General features: G+C 40.8%; 1 protein-coding gene across 2 annotated transcripts; it reads right to left on the bottom strand.

Moving 5' to 3' along the window:
• Positions 1-2,197: 2,197 nt before the first annotated feature.
• LOC107103107 (msx2-interacting protein-like) lies at positions 2,198-19,107 on the bottom strand. Of its 2 annotated transcripts, none has more exons than XM_015402633.1 (15): positions 18,834-19,107; positions 17,510-17,824; positions 14,247-14,720; positions 14,007-14,158; positions 13,179-13,379; positions 12,911-13,062; positions 12,697-12,822; positions 12,448-12,561; positions 12,221-12,334; positions 12,025-12,125; positions 4,800-11,895; positions 4,635-4,703; positions 4,358-4,552; positions 3,760-3,918; positions 2,198-3,319 (listed from the first exon to the last, which is right to left on the bottom strand). In XM_015402633.1, the coding sequence occupies exons 1-15, from the start codon at positions 18,914-18,916 to the stop codon at positions 3,188-3,190; spliced, it is 9,483 nt and encodes a 3,160-aa protein (XP_015258119.1). In that variant the 5' UTR covers positions 18,917-19,107; the 3' UTR covers positions 2,198-3,187. The 2 variants fall into 2 exon arrangements, with proteins under 2 accessions (XP_015258119.1, XP_015258120.1); XM_015402634.1 differs by having other exon boundaries at positions 14,247-14,717.
• Between the last annotated feature and the right edge of the window lie 1,608 nt (positions 19,108-20,715).

The following is a 20,715-nucleotide window of genomic DNA, read 5'->3' as shown; positions in this document are numbered from 1 at the left end:
CCTTGTTTTTGTTTCGAAAACAGGCAAATTAAAACGGATGAACGGGTCCACTCTTTGGGAAAGAGGGTCGTTTAGCTTCTGCAATGCCCCATACCTGTCTATGTCTCTGAAAGGGATGTCGTTAAAGGGAATTGGCTGCCTGGCTAAATAGGCGAGGTCTTCTTTTCCCCTGTAAAGTGGTTGCGATGATAGCGGGAAGGGATCAACTCAAATGCTGTATAGTAGTTTTTCAATAGCTGAAATCTGAGTTCTTCTGCTCTGTTTAAGGTTTTTTCTTAAGATAGGTAGCTTCCTTCACACCCCTCTAAAACCACCTATTATCTTTGTCCAAAATGTGAACATCTCTTGTCTGTTCCTCTGCTTGGTTAAAGCTGAAGGTGAACTCAAACATAAAAGAACAACTTACTTTTAGGTTGATAAAAGCTTGTTTAATTTTTCAACTGGAACCTCACAAAGCAAAACAGATTCCAGCCCTATTTTTATTTGACTACTTGAGGAATATAAAATATTTTTATGTACCCCTTGCAATGCACTCAAGGACCACTATGGGTACACGTACCCCTGGTTGGCAATCACTGCTCTAGGAGTCTATTTGAATTGTACAAACCTAACAACTATTAAGCCAAAGCGGAAGTGTGTCAGCAATCGCCATGATAAGTGCTGTCTGAAAAGTACAGGTAGTAAGGAAGGAGGTAAGAAATGGAAGCAGGATTCTTCCTAATGGTTTTTCATTTAGCATCAGGACCTCCAGACATTCCTATCCACAAATTAGGAGCTTTACAGTTTGCCACAATCCTTTCTGTGAAACAACCTATAGGCACAGCCCACCTAAAGCAGTTAAACAGTAATACTTATTTCATGTACTCTGTGTGACACGTGAAAATGTACACACCATGTTATGTTTTATAATAGCTTCAGCAAATGGCCATATTTGTGTAAGTTGTTTCAGGGCAAATTGGAGGATTCCTTTCCTACCAATGATAGTGTTCTTACTGACAGCCCCATGAAAGATGAAGGAAGATGAGCTGGGAAACTGTCCTGCACCGTCCATGCCCCCTTGTGGTGGAAAGTAGTGCTTGTGGTGTGATGGGAGCTAACAACTTCTGGATTGTTGTTGATAGATTTGCCCAAAAGTTCAGGATCACAACACTAGATCAATGGATTTAGATGTTCCAATCACTATACTTCCTGCATGTGCATAAAGTTTAGTGTTAATTGGACCATAATGACACGCCTGGATCATGTGGAAGACATTAACAGCATGGTTAAAGTTAATGCTGTTTAAAATGGGGATCAATCAACAAACTGGACTCTATAGAAAAGGTCCTCTGAGCTAATGAGAATGTAAAAAAATAAAACAATTTAGCCAATTTGTGTAATTCATAATATTGGCAATATTATTTGGGAACTGTATTCACTTATGTGTATCCAGGCTGTTGTTACAGCATTTTTGCCGTGAAATGTTATTTTTTTAAATCATGCATTTGAAAATCAGAGGTCAAAAGTAATGTCACTTTATAGCTTTAGCCAAGCTCTGAAACCTTTCAACACAGATGTTCTGTTATTATGGCACCAAACATCCCTATTCAAATCATGGGGTCTAATTTCCCTCCATGTGTAGTAATGAGCCATTTTAGTAATGTAGTCATATGACAAAAATCATTGTTTCAAGGTAAATGTCTCAGTTATGGAGCCACATTTAACAGCTTGGTTTTACAACAGGTTAATTGGGTCTGGACTTAAAAATACAACAAAACTCCTATTTATGCAGAAAAACTACCGATTCAGTCTCTAAAATTAGTTGGAAGCTACACAAGCATGGATCAGGTTTCAATATCCAAATCAGTGGTTCTCCATCCTGGTCCTTAATTTAAATGGTTTCATCAAAAAAATGTTTCAAAACAGCAGCTCCAGTTAGTTAAAGTTCTCGACAACTATACTGAACCATCTTTCATTTTCAGTTTCTAAACCATATTTCTAATTTGTTCTAATTTGAGCTGTTGCTTTTCTAATGTGTAAAATCCATACGAGCTGTTAGCCAGAAAATGAGATAAAAAAAAAAAAAAGAAACAGGGTAAGGATGTTTAAGAGAAATTTTCATGAATGTTTTCATTTAAATAGAATAAAAATCTGTTATAAAATAACATGCTTACCCAAATCAATTTCTTTGACTATGAGAAAAACTTAAAAACCATGACATGAAAATAAACTATATCCGCTTGACATCAGTTAAAACACACACAACAGACATATAGAACTAAAGCTTCATCTTAAATCATTATTTCTGGAGTTTTGTTTTATTTGAGTTACAAAATATGAAGTGCCATTAGCAGACTCTACAGAGTTTGCCAATTTTCTTTGTGTTACAAGTATTTACATCAGAAAAAGTAAAGATCCATCTAAATTTCCACACTCTGACTTCTCGTATGTCCCGAGGTAAAGTCTCTGTTAAGTCGTCATTTTTCCACTGACGTTTAAATATTTAAAATATTTACAATGTTCTGTACTGAAAAAACAAGTCTTGAAGCTTGCTCAATGTGAAGGCCCGTGCCCAACGTGACCACATCAGTGTTAAGGAAAAACAAGCAGAGATGGAGAACGTAAAGTAGCTGTTAAACGAACATGTTCCTCCTCGGGATCTCCATAGATTTACAAGTTAATACTTCCTCGGATAAAAGGCCAAGTGAGGAAGTCTGTACATGACTTATTCTAAAATTAAACAATGAAATGTCCCGTCAACCATTGCAGTGCAACAGTTTTAATGATCCTCCTGTGAAGAAAGAGGGAAAAAAAAGACATGCCACCCACAATCACCAGTTCTTATTTTAACGTTGCTTTTTTTTTTCCTTCTTCGGTGCGTCTCCAAAAACACTAGAATAAAACTTCAATAAATATAAATACAGCAGAAAAATGGTCAAGTAAGACTCATTCTTCTTTGATCCATCCCTGAGTTTTTCTGTTTTTTTGAGAAGGACAAAAATACCAGACAGGAGTGACAAACAAAAGCAAAAAAAATGTTATGTAAAAAGAAAAATTTATAAAAAGAAATGTACATCCAAACCAATTATCCCCCCACTGCATCCAGGAAAAAAAAAAAAAAAATAAAAAATTGTGGGAGACTCCTCTGGTTTCCTGAGGCTCGTGGGCAAGCGTGTCCAATGATGGGAGGGGGTCCCAGCAATGTAGGTTACACAGAGGTGATGACAATCATGAGGTGTGGTGAGATGCTGGAGATCCTGTTCAAAAGGTCAGGAGCAAGCTGTGATAGGTGGCTCTCAGAAAACTCACAGGGTGGGAAAATCTGGAGCACGTAGGCGGGCTGAGAAAAAGAAAAAAGCAAGATTGGTTTTAAAAAGTTACATTTTTTTTTTACAGCTACATTTCTCATGTAAATTTGCGTAGTTTTAACACAAACATTTATTTTTCATATTGCACTAGAACAGTTAATGAGCAACCTGTACTTGTGTGCTTGTTTGTTCTGTCTAAAATGTTTATTTTGGAATAAAGAGGTTAATATAAAAAATATTTTTGGTCCGATTTATCGATTAATCTAAAAAATAATCGTCCGATTCATCGATTTTTAAAATAATCGTTAGTTGCAGCCCTAGATTAAATGCTTAATAATAAATACCTGAAAACTAACACTAAGGTTGATGCTCATTCAACATCTATGGACCATTTAAATAATAAAAAGTAGTAAGGTTGTGCTTGTCCCAACAGTTTTGTAAACAAACCCAAACCTTTACTAATATATCTCACCTGATTGGAACCTGGATTGGGGATGTTGATAATACCAGCTGCCAATTTGGCCTGCAAGTAGTTGATGAATGCAGCTTTAAGATTTTGAGTTTGGTTTATGACGTCTTCTTGATCTCGTCCACATGGCAAAGCAAGGAGAAGACAGTAATCGCTGTCGCCCTGAAGACAAAAGTCAAAGTTCAAAATCGAGAACACCCCATAAATTCTGTTTTTGCTTTTTAGTCTCACATTCTTAAATAAAACCTGTCTGATAACATGAAGTGGATTAAATTGTCTAAAAATGCCACTTAATGACCACAGATAAAAAATGTAACTTAACAATTAATGTCACTAAAACAAATCAGCCTTGAAAGACTGATCCTAAGGCTATGGGACTCCACACCCCAAAATGGAGAAAACTGGAGATGCTGGCCAATCAGAGCTGCTGTAGGAGGCATTCAAGAGTTCTCAAACGGACCTAGAACAACATCTAAGTTGAGAGTTCATGATTTGACATAGAAAAAAATGGTCTCCATGGAAGAGTTTAAAGACCAACTACTGACTGCCTTATTTATGAGGAAAAGGGGAAAAAAGGAAGTGCAAGACAACATACACTTACCGTCATTCTTCTGGCTACACTCTCCAACTGAGACGCCTCTAGTCTCATTCTCTGGACAATCCTGAGCAAAGCACCTCCTTCTTGCAGAGGAAGCGATCGATGAGCCAGAGCTTTATTTCCACATACAAAATGCAACTGGACAGCAGCAGTGTCATTCTTCAGTGCCAGAAGGCCTTGCCACACTATGGGGTACTTCTGTTTAATTAGACAGAAACAGGAAAGAGTGTCAGACAAACTGGACCAACAGGTGTGAATGCATACAGTGATGTCATCTCACCGTCAGCAACTGGACCATATTAACAGGCTGTGCTATCTTGCCATCTGGTTTCGTCTGGAGGTCTGCACCCTTTGGCGAAAAAGAAAATTAGAAAAAAGCTACAAAACTATGAAAAAACAAAAGAAAAATTATTTTACTATCATTCTCCATGTTCACTTAACCTACCATACATGGTGTCACATTCAATGGTGGCTGGTTGTGCCCAACAGACGTGTCTGGGATCTGAGAATGGATGCGGTTTGGGTACATTCCTGGGTACTCTGAGAATGACCCACTAGGACCCGGTGGCATCAGTGGAACCCTCTGGGGAGATGAAACTGCAGGGCCAGACTGTCGGATTCCCATCATTCCATCCTTTGGAAGAGGAGAGTGAGGCCTCTTTGCTTCCAGAGACTTTAGGTCCTTCTCAGACACGCCTTTAGGCAAAATGTGAGCTCTCGGTGATACAGAAGGTGGTAGGGTTTCTTGAATGTGTCCAGAATGGGGGTCCAAGGTCATTCTCTGCTCCCCAGTTTGATGGAGGTGCACACGCATGTCTCTCTGAGCTATGAAGGTTTCCAAAACATTTGTCCTCAAGGTTCCTCGAGAATCAGATGGCAGGGTAGCAGATGGTCTCCCTGCTTGGTGGAAGTGTCTAGATTCTTCCTGTTCTCCCTCATGACCTCGCAAAGAACCATGATTAACTTTGAGGACCTTGTCCCTGCTAACAGCCTGTGGGGAGGAGGATCGTGGCTGCATTGAACCGGACCAAGGAGAAGGCAGCTGCTCACCGTGTACGTAGTTCATCACAGACAGAGGTGGAGTGTTTACCCTAGTCTGGGAAACGCAGTGAGGAGACATTCTTCCCAAGCCTCCAGGCACGTTGTGAGGTGGCATGATAACGGACTGCTCTGGATGGTGCACTCCCGCCATATACTGCTGCATGGGGTTAAGAGCAGAGGTTAACATTACAGGGATCCCCTTAGGTGATGATGAGCCAAGGGGTGAGGACACCTTATTGAAAGGAGGATGGGGAGGGCCTGATTTCCGTGGGGATCTTGGCTCCTGTTTAATGGTGCCAAGATGTGCCTGAGCTCTGTCACCAGCTGTGACATAACCTACATGGTTCCCAGGGGGTGAAGGTAGATGGGGGCTTATAGCAGGGCTGATGGTAGAGGTCCACGGCGGCTTAACTCCATCCGTACCATGATCAATATTGTCCATTTTTTTTGGATGTTTTAACTTCATGTAGTCCGGGTGATAACCCATGACTTGCTGGTTACCCTGTCCTGGGAGACGCTTAACAACTCCTTGAGGCCCTGACTGGTATGAAGGCTCCATCTTTTCTAAACTGCTGCTTTCCTGCTTAATTGAGGACAGAGCTGATTGTGGTTTACCAGGATGCACATGATCTGTCTGTGAAGGCCCCTTCTGATGTCCTGACTGAGAATGAGCATATACATCTTGCTTAATCTGGGGAATCGACACCAACTGTTGAGATTCTATGTCGCCTGCTGTTGCTTGTGGGATTTGACTAATCTTGGCACTGATCCTCTGGGGTCCTTCTGTTTTCTGGCCTGAGTGGCTCAGCACCACCACTCCTTCTGATGTGTTTACTCTAAGACCAGAGCAAGACACAGAGTTGTAAGTGGGGCCATCAACAATGAAGCGTGCTCCTGCTTCATCAGGTGGTCCATGGTATGGTCCACCCTCATCTTTGCTGGGCCTGTAGGCTGTTTTGTGCATATCTATAGATGGGTTTCCACTGTTTAAGTTAGGCTTCTCCTCAGACTCAAGAGGGTTGCAAACACGGCTAATGACAGATGTTGCCGTAGAAGCGATAACAGAGATCACAGATTTTGTCTCAGAGGTTAATGTGGAGGGTGTTCGGACAACTGATGCTGATTGAGTTGGCGTTTTACTATCCCGGAGCGGGGATCTATTCTGAATTGCAGCTGTAATGGCAGGGTTGCTTTCAGAAGGATTCTGATCTCTGGGGCTGGGCAAATTGGTTTGAGCAGAACTACTTCCTTGGAGTGAAACAGGTTTGGTTTTCATAAGAATCTGCCTCAAGTCACTTGTCCTTTGTTCATGCTCTTTGTTAATGGAGTCTGAGGCTGGTTGGCCTTCTTTTGCTGCAACTGACATATTGGCAGAGGAACCAAACACATCCTTAGACTGTTGTCGCCAGTCTGGTGGTGAAACAGGGGCTCTACATGTTTGAATGGGTCTGATATTTTGCCTGTTTGATGTCAGAGAAGGAGAAACGGAGTCAGCTGGTAAGTGTTGAGGCTTGGTGTATATGGGACTCTGACCTTGGGGAGGTACTGGCTTCATGGCTTGTGTTTGTTCTTCTACGGACGATGTCAGCTCTGATTCTGTTGCTTTAACAGCTGGAAGTTCAGGCTCTGATTTCCAGGGTGTAGGGGTAATAACGGCAGCAGCAGCAGCAGGTGGAGGTTTCTCAGACACAATCTTTACATCAGAGGCTGTCCTTTCAGCAATAGGGACTGCTAGCTCCTCACCTAATGATGGTTCTTCTTTTACATCTTTTCTGGCATACTTTGGGGCTTTGGCTCGTTTAGGCGTTCTGGGCCTTCCCTTCCAACCCTTTTTGGGTGTATTTGTTAAGACAGATTCCTCCTGATTACCGGTTTCAGATTCTTCAACCTTGAGTGGCTGGACAAACTCACTGATTTCAGATTCTGAACCAACATCAGTGTTGATTGGAGCAGCTGGGGTGAGGGGTACACTTGATTCTTCAACAGTTATTGAATCAATAGCAGCCATCAGCTCCGTCTCACTGGCAGGATTACAAGGCTTTTCCTCCTCTGGATCCGATTTTACCTCTGCAGGAGGGACAGAAGGGTTTGGTGGTTCTGTTGGAAATGCTGGGTCAGTAAGTTTGGCTATGTTTTCAACAGCCTGCTCCAGTTCCTGCTCCTGTGAGGATGAGCTCTTTGAAGCTTCTATGTCCTCTTTCTCCTTTTCCTCACTGGGGGACTCTTTGTTAGCAGTAGAGCACCTTGAAGCTTGTTCAGGTAGGTCATCAGGTCTGACCTTTTTTGACAGGTCTTCTTGATTTCCAAACTCTTCATCACCTAGCTGAAGAAGATCTTTGACCTCTGTGACATTTAGTCTGATTTGGAGGTCCTTAAGAACATGAGGCTTTGAAGCCCCAGCTGACTTGAGCTTTCCTCTTGTGGTCTTTTCTTTCTCTGGGACAAGTCGCTCTTCAATAACTAAAGCATCAGTATTATTACCATTCGATTTACCCTGACATATTTTTTCATGTACATCTTTATCTTTACCCAGTTCCGCACCTTCTTTGTCTTTTTCACTTTTATTTACATCAGATTTTACTGAAGAATCTTTGACCAAACTTGATAACTGTTGTGTAGTATCTGCTTCTGTAAAATTTCTCTCTTGAGCCTCATCGGTTGCATCAGCTTTGTCCCCTTTCTTTGAGCCTTGAGCTGAGGGCATTTGACCCTTTGTAATATGAGGGGATTTCCCTTTAAGTCTTTGAATTCCTTCTGTGCTTTCCGATTCATTTGAGTCCATGTCTTTGTCAATTTTTATTTTGTCCGCTTTTGAAGCTGAAACCTCTTCAACAGGTTTGCGGTTTTTAGGAGGACGACCACGTTGCTTTGTGGGAGTTGGAGCCGGTGCCTCCAGCTCAGTACTGTGCTGCGCAGCTTCTTTCTCTGCAGGCCGCTTTCGTACAGGGCGCAGTGACTCTGTTATTTCCTTACCACGAGTTGGTGTTGCTTCTTCAACTGGAGTGGCATAAATAGATTTTACATTTCTTCGTGTTCTTCCTCTTATTGGTAAGCTCTGCTTCAGTTGATCATGGTCAGATCCAGGAATCGGAGACTTTGCAGTGGACTTTGTTTCGGCTCTTGGGGACGAGCCGCGTTTCAGCTTATCTTTGTCAATGCGCTCACTCTTGCGTGTAGCTTGTTTCTCAGAAGCAGAGATTGGTGTTACAGGAACTTGGGCAGGAGATTGCTTGCCTTTCTTAGTTTTGAACTCTTTAGTTTTTTCTCTTTGAAAGGAGACTGGCTCTTCAACTGTGTCACTGTCAGCAGAAACTTGCTCTTTACCAACTTCAAGTTTCCTCTCTCCATCTGACTCTAATGCTGTTTGACATGTAGAATAAGGCTCTTCCTTGATTACACTTGCCTCTTCAGTAAGATGGGATTGGTTTGGACTACTGGATGTAGGCACTTCAGGTTGTGACGTCTCAGGACCTAGCTCTGGTTCTGATATGCTAACCAACTCTTCGTGAGAACCAGGACAGTGTGATTGTTCAGCAACTAGGGGCTTTGTCTCTTCAACAAATTCCTGCTTCTCCTCAGCAATTTTAGTTTCATCAAGAGTCTCGGATACAGGTTCAGGTGTTATTGTCTCAGTTGGTGGATGGAGCATCGGTATAATATCTTCCCTTTCTTTAACTTCCTCCTTTATCTCCTGTTTCACGGGTGGGCATACATCAGTAGCCGGACGAAGTAACTCGCACTTCTGATCTAAAGGAGGCGAGTCTTTGATCACAGGCTGAGAAACTAGTTTAGGAGTGAGTCTTTGCTCAGGAATAACTTGTTCAACAGGACTGATGGGTTTGATTTCTGCCTCCACACTCGACTCTGGTGTGTCATTAGGCCGTGGAGCTTGTTGTTCCAGATCAGATGGTTTTTCCTCTTTATTTTCATTTGTTGATACTGTGTTTCCTTTATCCTCTTGCAGCTGTTGGCTCTTGTTTTTTTGTTGTTGTAGTTGCGTGAGCTCCAAAAAACGACTGTGAAAAAGGACAACTGGGCCAGTCTCAAGTTCACCCTCTGCCCCTTGCTGACTAGCTTGTTGATTTAGCTCAAGTTCTTCATATTTGCGCTCAAGGTGTTGAAGTCGTCTAGAATCCAGCTCGAACACAGCACTATGAAGGAAACGTGAGGCAAATAGTTCTCTGCGTTCCTGCTCCTCTGGCTTGGGCTCTTCTTTCCTGTTATCCTGTTTGACCTCTGATCCACTTCGTTTTTTCTTTTTCATATACCAGGAAGGTGTAGATCTTGGAGCTGATTCTACTTTCTCTGTGTCTTTCTGATGTCGGAAATTTACAAAGTGGGAATCATAATCTAAAAATGACCAGTTATCCTCACGAGATGATGAGAGTGACTTTGCCCGTTCCAGAAGAGCCTTTGTATCAGGGGTGATGGTCTGGTCAAGTGCAAAGGAATAGAATTTGTTTCTTTCAAGATGTGCTAGCTTTGGGTCTGAAAACCTATCAGGTCTTGGCCTCTCGGGAAAAGGCATAGATGTGGAGGGGGCAGGAGAGAGGGGTTTGTTTTCTCTGTCCTCTTCAGAGTCTGATCTCACTTCCCCTGGCTCTAAATCATGCCAAAGGCCATAGTCTGAAGGTTTGCGGTTCTGAAGAGTTTTACTTAAGTTTCTAGAAAAGTTAACATTGGGTAATATTTCTTGTTTTACTCTGCTCTCCCACCTCTTTTGTGGGTCGTCTTCAACGATATTCATAGGGGTGTTTGTCTTGGTGACCTGTGTGTTTTGAGTCCTTTTCACCAGTAGCTCAAGTTCTGGGTGAATCTTCTGATTGTTTCGACTCAACTCTTTTAAAGAAGCATCCATGAATTCTTCATCTACATGAGTGAAGACCTGGTGTCCTGGAGAGGGTGTACCACTCCAGTCAGGATCTTCACTTTTTTGTCTTCTATAGACACGCTCTCTCTTTATCCCTGGTTCTGCTTCAAACTGTTCAGAGAGTTTGTGAGATGGAAAGTTATCTGTGACATCCTCGGGTGGTTTACCAACTTCATGCACAAGACTACGATGTTCTAAGTCCTCTGCTTCATTTCTCTGAAGATTTTCTGCTTTTTTAAGTTTGTCAGAATCACGCTGTTGTTGCTGCTGCAGGTGTAGACGTCTGTTTTGCTCCATCTGCTTACGATAACTCTGAGAGAGGTCAATGTCAACATGGTCCTCCTTGTTCTTGGTGTTTTTATTTTCAGGATTTTGATTAAGTTTGAATAAGGCATTTTGTTCTTGCTCTCTAATACCGCCTTGATCTGAATTCCCTTCTAATGAGACCCTTCTGGAAGAAGTGCTTCCTTGTCGTTTTGACTCCGGCAGCTCTATAGATCCTTCAGGTATATCTCTTTGTCCTCTGAGATCCTCCAGTCCATCCTTTTGAGTGACACTTTTTTCTGTTTTAAGTCGTGCATCTCGTCGCTGAGGATCTTTATGTTTTTCAGTATCTGGTTCTTTTATATAGGAGTTATTCGATCCAAAGTCTGATGACTGACTGCCATCCTCCTCTTCCAGCCTGCTTCTTTTCTGTCGAGCAGTCTTGCCACCTAAATCTCCAAATCGCCTTTTTCTTGCAGCAAGGCGATCTGTGTCAACTACTAATTCTTTTCCATCATTTCCAACATCAGTCTTAGGATGTTTTTTGAGTCTGGTTTTCCCATCCACCTCTGCTATATCTGATTTGTTCATTTCACTTTTAACAGACTCTTGAAGAGCAGTTAACTGACTTCCAGACAGATTGTCTCCTTCCAACTTACATTTCTGTTTCTCATGAACATCTTGATCTGATCCTCTTCCTCGTCCAGATCCTCCATCTAAACCAGCATCCGTCTCTGTTTCGGGTATTGGGTTTGCTGGGGACTGAGGCTTTGGTTTCCTTGATTTACCTCTTTCAGCCTTTTCTTTGTCAGTTTTATCCTTTCTTTTAGGCCGCTTCGGTTTCTCCACCCCTGTCACTCGATCAGGCTGAGAGCTCTTTTCACCCTTTGCTGCATGATCAAGTATGTTCTTTTCAGATTTGTCAAAATGTGAAGGCGACATGGAGCTCACACTGCCACTCCTCTCAGATGACTGGCTGTAAACACGTCGCTCTGAGTCTCTGGTAGCCCGTTCTGATGAAGAGGGGGATATTGTGGGAGTAATAGCTCGCCTTGGATGAGATGGGCTCCACCTGCTACGATCAGCCTCGAAACGCTCCCGCTCTCTTTCTCGCTCTCTTTGAATATAGGTGTATTTTCTGATGTCTTGCTCGAAAGGGTCTCTATAGTCCCTGTAGTCTCTTGGGTCTTCATGATAGCGTGGATCAAAGTGTTCCCCCTGATAATGTTCCAGTCCGGGAAAGCGCTCTCTGCTGCGCGCAGCATATTCTCTACGAGCATCTTCTGGATAAAGGTCAGTGGTTCTTAAGTTCTCGTAGTAAGCTCTCTCTGCCGTAAACTCGTGATAAGGAGGTCTGCGATCCTCTCTGTAATTTAAATAGAAATTTGAATTGCTTTAGAAATGTAAAAAATACTTGCATGTACTTTTTTAATAAATGTGGTACCAATATGACTAATTCAGTCTTATGCAAAGGAAGAAAATAGAGTAAATTTACCGTCGTTCCGGTGGAACTTCATAGAAGTCTCTAATGTCTTGACCAGAGGCCTGCATTGAGCGGTAAAATGCATTCTGGCTTTCTTGACTTGCAAAGTCCACCTATCAGTGATCAAAAATAAAAAAATTAAGTACAGAGACACCAAGTAGCTTTGTGTCAAAGGCAATGCCGATAAATTTTTTAAAAATAAATTTACCTTAATTTTATTGCCACCAATCTTCCAGCCTTTGGTCTCCCTCACAGCTTGCTGAGCAAAATCTGTGTTGTTGTACAAGATAAGGGCCATCCCCTTTAGCCGATCAAATACGACCTATAAAATGTAAAAATACAAAGTAACAATAAGGTGAACTAAAATCAAGACCAAAAAAACAAAAACAAATTATAAACCGCTGTAAATAAAAAGTACAAAAAAAAAACACTTACTTTAACTACATGCCCATAGCGCATAAAATGTCTTGTAAGGTACTGCTCTGTAATGTTAGGAGCCAAACCATCAAGCCAAACACATGTAGTAGGAATACTCTTCCCAAAACCGAGCTAAAGAGAAAAGTAGAGAAAAAAATTATATTGAGAAATGTATTGTATAAATTATATAATTGTATAAATTGTTGTACATCTAAATATTTAACTCAGAAAAATTGTCATATTCTTGTCTGGGTTTAAAATCTTTACCTTAAGCCTGTTGCTCCCCAGATATTCTGCATCCATTTTCTTGATGGCCTTGCAAACGCTCCCAATATCAGAATACTGGACGAAGGCATACTGAGGAATTCCATTCACTTTCTTGATGTCGATGTCCTTGGGAAGACAAGACGCAAATCAAACAAATGCTCACTATACAGTTGAAAATGTTAGCTTGAAAGTAAATAACTGGGTTAGAACTTACAACAATTTCTCCGAAGCGCTGAAAAATGTCAAGGAGCTGCTGATAAGTGGTGGTCTTTTCAAGGTTTCCTATAAACAGTGTCCTCGTAGCCTTGGGGTGGAACTCGTCTAGACGTCCATCTAGAGGCCTGTAGTCATTTTCGTTCTCAGTTTCTGGGGAGGTAAAAAATGTAAATAATACTTCAATCAAATTGAAGGAGATACTTTACCTCCTCATCAAGTTTTGGAAAATTCAGTGCTGTTAAATAGTTCCATCTGTCACCACTTACCAGGACCGTTCCAGGCTGTGACCTCAATAAGCATTCCAAAGAAGAGTTTTCCTTTGGAGACACTGAGGGCTTTCTCCTGATCCTCTTGTTGTCTGAAGAACACTAGACCATAACGATCTTCTGACGCCCCATGAATCTGCACCGAATTCACTTTCCCATATTTCTTGAATTCATGAAAGAGTCCATCTTTTAAACTTGTATCTGTAGAAATAAATAGTAATTTTAAGTATCTAATTCAAATAAATCTGTAAAAGAACTAACAAGATTTTTCAAAATATGGAGCTAAGCTACAGCCGAGTTTGTTCGTTTTTACACATTATTTTAGGTCTTTTAGCATGAATGTGAGACAACCGGCTTTTTAAACACATTCTCTGACACGTTCTACATTGTCAGTAGCCTTTAATGTCTGTTCTATTAATCAATATGTGCTATTCATTAATCAGTGATGATCAGATATTTTTATAGGCTGACATGAGCATTCTGATACAGCATCATTTGTAATTGTTTAGGGGCTGAAGATGGATGGCTCCTAAAATATGCTTTAAGGGTAACATAAACATGAACTATAGAGGAGTTAAAACTGAGAGACAAATAAATAAAATGCTTGGAAAGAGTCATTGGGAAATGTGGAGAACCCAACTAAATTGGAACTCCACCCAGGTTTAGGTTTCCCCATTAACTACTTCATATCTGAGCCAGACTTTTACTGTTGCTATCTGATCTGGTCCTGGTTCCAGCAATGGAAACCATGGGTTAAAAGAATGACACAGAAAAAGTTTCCTGGATAGAGAAAAGAATTTGCATCCAAACTCTACAAACAAATCTAACCTGTGGAGCGCACTGGTAAGTTTTGCACTTTAATTCCAAAACTCCTCCGTGGCTCTTCAGAATCCATCACCATACATGTCTGAGAAGCGTGTGCAGCCGAAGACTGGACAGAACGGGCTTGTGAACCATCGCTAGAGCTGCTGTTTGAATCACTGAAGAGAGAGTGGGGAAAAAAGAAAAAGAAAAATTAGTCTTTGATTTAAATGTATATGGCTAAAATATAGAAGTTAAGATACATACCTGCCACTGCCTGTACTGCTGGTGCTGCTGACAGAGTCCGAGCTCGATGATCTGCTGTGAGATCTCGATCTTGGGCCTCTTCCAGGGGACAAAGGCGTTCTTTTAGGAGAATGGGGAGTTTTTGGGGTTTGCCCTGCAGCCCGTTGAGGAGATGGGTGCCTTGACTGGGAGGAATGAGATGATCTGCTTCGACGGTGGTGATAAGCTCGATCAACACGTCGCCCTCTATCATCTCTGTAGAGGTCACGTCTTGTTGAACTGGTAAGGGTAAATGGATCTCGTATTCTAGACTCAAAATGTGGGTCTGCTGCTTCAAAACTCCCTCCGATGGCACTACTGCCTGGGCCAGCAGCTGCAAACACGGCACGATCACGGTAATATTCAGCGTTGTAGTGACGTCTGTCAAATGTCCCACTGCGCTCATGGTGGCCATATGGGCTGTGATCGTATGCACGTTCACGGCTTTCTGAGCTACTGTGAATTAAGAACAAAGTGGAGAAATTTACAAAGAAAAAAAATTAGTAAATTCTTAAATTAAAAATATCCCATTGAAAACAACCAGTACAACACAGATGCCATAAGCATTTCAAAAAATGCCCAGTTAAAAAACAAACAAACCAACAAAAAAAAAAAAAAACCCACTAAGATATGCCAAAACTATAAGGTCTCACTACCTGTCATTTCAGATTCAGCTTGAGATCTAGGGCAGCATATTGAAAATCTAATATATACACACACAATGCCTTGCGAAAGCCTCCATAACCGAACTTTTCCACATTCCATCAGGTTGGACAAGTTTCAATCCATTTTTGTGGTATTCTAAAATACTAACACAAGGCAGCACCTTTGTGATGTAGATAGAAAATTACAAATCTTTTTTAACTTAAATGATAGAAATCTGAAGGGTGTGACTTGAATTTTTAGCAGCCCCTTGAAAAATATCCAGAGCTCCTAATTGCTTGAATAAGTCAACTAAACTAGTACAGCTGTGTTTAATCACTTCTTGGTATAAAATACAGGTAATCTAGTAAGGCTTGTAGGAGACACAGTAATGTGGAAGATTGAGGTCTTGTTGGAGGAAATGAAATTAAAACAATGTGCATCATACTTTTCAGATTTTGATTTGCAAAAATATTTTTTGCAAACCCATGCATCATAACACTAAATCCAAGAATAAAACAATATTGATCTTCAAATTGTACAGAAAATTGAAAAAATACCAAAGGGTAGGAATACTTTAGCAAGGCATTGTGTTTCTAGCCACATATTTGTAATATGCCTCAATTGTGATGCAACTGTGACCAAGACATACATTCTTACAATTTAAGCTGAGATACTTTGTCACAATAAGATCGGTTGAATCTAAGCAGAATATATTTTACATGCCAAGCATGCCGGTTAGATAACATGGCCTAATATGTAAATGACACTTAATACTACTTTTGCAACCTGGTGAAAGAAAACATATGCTGGAAAATGATTTACCATCTGCATTGAATTAAACAACTGTCTTTCAGCAGAAACCTTAACAAAGCACTAGGGAAGCAGAAAGATTTTTTTAAAAATATGGCCAGAAAAATACCAACCTTTTGGAAAAGAAGTTACCAAAATTAATCCCAATAAAATCTAGGTGGTCAGAATATGAATGCCCCAATGAAACATTGGAGAAAAAAAAAGAGAGAAAAAAAAAAACGACAAAAAGGTGATCCCATTAAGGGGTAAAAAGGTTTCTTCTGGATCATACTTTCAAGTCATCTTCAAGGACCAGGTCAGGATTCTTGTATATTCCACTGTTTAGTTTTTAGTTAAGTATCTCCATAGGATGAGGGCAAAAAAAAAAAAAAAAGGCAAAATAATTTTAGAAGTATGCTCCTTGACGAATTTTAGGAAATGGAGTGGTAAAAAAAAAAAATTTATAACATGGTTAAAAAAAAAAAAAAGATGAATGATTATTTGCATATCCAGGTTAACTGGTTACTTTTTTTTAAGGCAGCATAATATATATATCCAAATTGATCGTCTTGGTGAGAAGGGTAGCACAAGGAATGAATATGTCCCAAAACTTAAGCATTAAGAAGAAATAAACTAATCAGATTACTGAGGGGGAGAAAAAAAAATAATACATCCCAGTGGATTACATCCCATTACTTAGCTGATAGAAGAATCAGAAACGTCACAGAATAAATCCTTAACGAATCTTGGTATAGCATTGTTCCAAAGTCCAATGATCCCATATGGTGTGCTTCATGAAACATGAAAATTGTCTTGTTAGCAATGTATGAAGTTTGTTTTTTGTTGCATTTTTTATTTTTTTAAAGAGTTATTCTCCGCTTTCTATCCTTGGATTGTTCTTGAGGGCACACATACAGATATAGTATATCCACACTTCAGTACTCCGAATAAATAGCATAATACACCTAGCCACCGTAGGATCCACATCACTATGTCCAGCATGATGAGCTGCATCCAGTACGTCCGGAAACTTTCCGCCTCACAAAGTTTTCTTCACGCTTCCTAAGATGAAGTATTACTCCATAAACTTGGAAGTCGGTTGTTTGGATCCAGAGCGTTCTCTTGCTGCCCCCTGAGTATAATTCCATATTTAGAGAATGGAATCAGTAACAAAGTTAGGTTTTTGCTCATACGCAACTTGGGACATACACACTTATTTATTCTCCCTTGGGTTGTGTAATTTCTAAGATCTTCCATCCAGTTGCTTAAAACCTAATATCCGAAAGGTATATCCACACACTGGGGGAGGAAAAAAAAAGTAGTCCAACAATCAAGCCTTGGGTTAGACTGACAGGCCGATGGCAGAACACCAATATACCTCAATAAATCCTTCAGGCAAAAAAGTAAATCCTTTATATTTGGGCTTCTTCTCCAGCTTCAGGATAATCCATGTTAACTTCAGGGTTAAATTCCATGTTGATTAATATATATCCGAAAGCTCCCCAAGGTAGTATCCCACATAATAAATCCACAGCTCACCAGGATATTCCTCATGGATGTAAAATCCAAACCAGATGTAAAAACCTTGTAACATAGTTACCTTTGCAAATGATAAAGTGAATTAATTTCTTTTAAATCCCATGGGGTAGGCGACTCAGGTGTGATGAAGAGTGGAGTGATCCCTAGATTACCTTTTTGTGACCCCTTCAGGTACCACACCCTGATGATTAACGCCACTATGTGTACAAGTTAGAAACTTAAATGACACCTAGACCACTCTGGATTTTTATAGGGACACTGTGTCCACTTACCCATCTATTCTCCGTTCATAACGTCCCTCTCGGGTGTGTAGGGACACAGGTGGGCCAAACACTGGGCCAACTGTTCCCCTAGAGAATCCTGCAACCTCTCGACTGCTGGAGGGGGAGCTGTCTTCGAGGCCCCGCACAGCACTAGGGACTGACCCTGGCTCATTGTAGTCAGTCCGAAGGTCCCTGTCTCCCATCTTATTGACAGCATTGTGAGCCTTCTGTGCACTTTTGATATCCACAAAATCCACAAAGGCTGCAACACCGCCCTCTGACCCTCGCTTTCGCAGAACCTTGACGCTCTCCACTCGGCCATACCTGACAGGAAATTACAGAAATAAACACAAAAAGGGAGTTACAATCAAAGCATCCAATATTGTTTTTTTTTTTTTGCATGTTACATTTATGCAGAGAATGTAATATAATAGCGCCAACTAAGAGAAACCAGCTGAGGAAAGATGTTTATTTGATTGAGGTTTTTGGTTAAAATAAACACAAATCAGTCAGGATTGTTTTTGTTGGGTGCACTATGTTAATAAAAACAAAAACGAAATCGTTCTGTTTAACAATATCTCAGATTGATGGGTTCGTTTGCTTTAGATTAGGTTAGAATGCACTCTTCCTTGAGATAGAAACAACAATCGATAATAGCTCAGTAAAGCAGTAGGCACATGCTTATCTAAACATTAAGAACGACAGCTATTGAAAAAAAAATGTTTTATCATAAGTTAAGTTAAACCTACCACAGCTAATTTCAAATATTTTCAGTAACTGACTTGAACGCTCTGCAGCTCAACAACTTGCTAACATTGGTCCCGAGCCCCCCCCCAAAAAAGCTCATAAAATGCTTTAAGAGTAGCTCTTTTAAAAAAGTTAACCTATTACAGTTAGGAGTAGCAACATTTAAAAAAAGGCTAATTTGGGAGATTAAAAAACAACAACATAAGACTAACACATCATCGCGGTGGACGCTGGCTTGAACAGATCACGAAAACCTTTCGACTTCCCACAAAATGGTTGGCTGGGTGCTAGCTCAGTGGCTAGCAGCTAACTACCTTCTCGCGTTAGCAAAAGTTACCAAAACACTCTACAATATTAAAATGTATGTGTAGGCGCGGTCGTTTATTTATGTTAACGTAGATAAAAGGCCAATATGTAGCAATAGATCACACTTACTAGAGAGGAAACCTAACGAGGAGCAAAAGTTAACAATGCTAATGTTAGCTATGTTAGCAGGGCTAGCAGCGCAGCCCTCGCATCGAGAAAAGGTTAGTACTGCAGCCAGCGCGCGTAGCCTCGCAAACACGCTCTCTCTTGCATAACATACCTTTTAAAATGTTCCACGATTTTCTCCTCACGAACATGTTCGGGTAAATTTCCCACCCAAAGGTGTCTGGTTTCCCGAACCATCTTGCGATCTTCGTTCCTCCTTCAAACACATATGATCTAGCACGTTTCTAATCCCCTGCCGGTCGGAGGTCCGTCTGAACAAAATGACCGACGGTGGATTCCGTGATCGACGTGGGCCCGAGAGCCTGCTCCCCGTGTAGCTTTAGCTGTTTGCTGGCTTCTGCTGCTGATGCGTCCTCGGTCAGCGCGCGTGCGTGCTTCTCAGCCTAGCTCAGGGTAGTTTCGGTGTGCGAGCCGCGTGCGCCGGGTGGTGTTCACGCGCGAACATCGAGAACGCGGTTTCATGACGAAAACAAATCAACAGCCCGGAAGTAATATTTTCATGTGCAGGTTCAATCTAAAATGTAGTTTTGAACTGCTTTATCTGCACTACTAAGGACAACACACTATTATTAAACCTATCCAAATTAGATTTTTTTTAGATTAAGAGAAACAATTTTAATTCATAAAATCATGTCTTTGAATCATGTATTTTAATTTCATGGCTTATCATCAATGGTAATTCCATGACACCGCAGAGTGGAAACTTGTTTTTATTTTGAGACATGTGCGTCTGTGATTGTAGAACAAATAAATTGTAATTTTATTAAAGTAAATTTTGGTTTGAACTTTGAATAGATATTTTAACACCCAAAACTTTATTTGAGAAAGTGCTTTAACTAATTATTATTTATCAATCTGTTGAATAGCCTATATTTCTGATTAATAGTATGACAGCTGAAGGTGCCAATTAGGATTTTATTTTATTTTTTACTCAAAACCGAGGGATAAAGATAAAACTGCCCCTTGAGGAGTTCTGGAAATAGTTATAGTAAAGTTATAGTTTTTCATCTCCACTTCAAAATCACTTCGCTTGCAATTTTACAGTCCCAGCCAAATTACTACACATGAGTTGAATAGGTTTTAGCACATGTGGTCTAAATCCCACTTGATTCAAATGGCTAAACCACTTCACTAGCATACAGTTAAGGCCTCGATCTGAATACCTGAAACCAGTAAGAAACCTTGAGCCAAGGCGGTGGTTCATCGATGTCTATCATAACAAATGCTATCGGAACAAAGCTGCCTGTTAGGAAGGAGCTAGAAGCAGGAAGCTGTATGCTATTCAGTTGGCATAAGGACCTCCCGGCCCTTTACTAGGGCCTATCCATTATCTAGAGGCGAAGCACGTGTCTTGTTCTCACTGCTGTAGAAATATTAGCCCTGTTTCAAGTGCATGTTGGACTTCAGTAGAGCGCCTGTCATTGGTCTTGTTCATAACTTTCATTTACATGATTTCTCGGCCTAGCGATGGCTGAAAGGGATCTATCTGGTATTGGGAACAGAGGATTTTCTCTGCTTTTTACTGATGATGTGCCTCTGTTGGCTCCCTCTGGCAAATAACTCTAGTATAGGTTTGCAGGAAAGTGCAAAGCAGTGGGGATGAAGATAATCTCCTCCTAGTCTAAGGCCATGGTCCTCTTCTGGAGAGGCTTGGAGTGTAGTCCTTGCTTAAGGTGGGAGTTAAAACATCTCAGACTCATGTTTATTATGAGTGAGGGAAGAATGGAGTGGGAGAATGACAGATGGATTGGTGCTACTGCCGCAGTAATGCAGACCCTGTGCAGTCGATTGTGGTAAAGAAGTAGCTTAATTTAAGATGAAATTCTCAATTTAATGGGGAGTCTACACCACTGTGATCACCAGTAGTTATGAAATTTAGGTCATGGTGAAAAGAATGGGATCCTGAATACAAGCAGCTGAAATGAGCTTCCTTATCAAGCAGCTGCGAACTCTCAGCCAGCCTGGGAAAGCTCCGG

Source organism: Cyprinodon variegatus, unplaced genomic scaffold (genome assembly GCF_000732505.1).
Source record: "Cyprinodon variegatus isolate N-32 unplaced genomic scaffold, C_variegatus-1.0 Scaffold1377, whole genome shotgun sequence".
NCBI lineage: Eukaryota > Metazoa > Chordata > Actinopteri > Cyprinodontiformes > Cyprinodontidae > Cyprinodon > Cyprinodon variegatus.
Note: the sequence above shows the minus strand (reverse complement) of the source record. Positions and strands in the feature narration are given on the sequence as shown.

What these genes read in the sequence shown, in the direction of transcription:
- LOC107103107 (XM_015402633.1), bottom strand. Translation starts at nt 18,916, where the DNA reads ATGGTTCGGGAAACCAGACACCTTTGGGTGGGAAATTTACCCGAACAT. An exon ending in GAAGTTCCACCGGAACGACG is followed by an intron (nt 11,896 to 12,024) that starts GTAAATTTACTC and finishes TTTAAATTACAG; the next exon opens with AGAGGATCGCAGACCTCCTT. An exon ending in CCAATCCAGGTTCCAATCAG is followed by an intron (nt 3,320 to 3,759) that starts GTGAGATATATT and finishes TCTTTTTCTCAG; the next exon opens with CCCGCCTACGTGCTCCAGAT.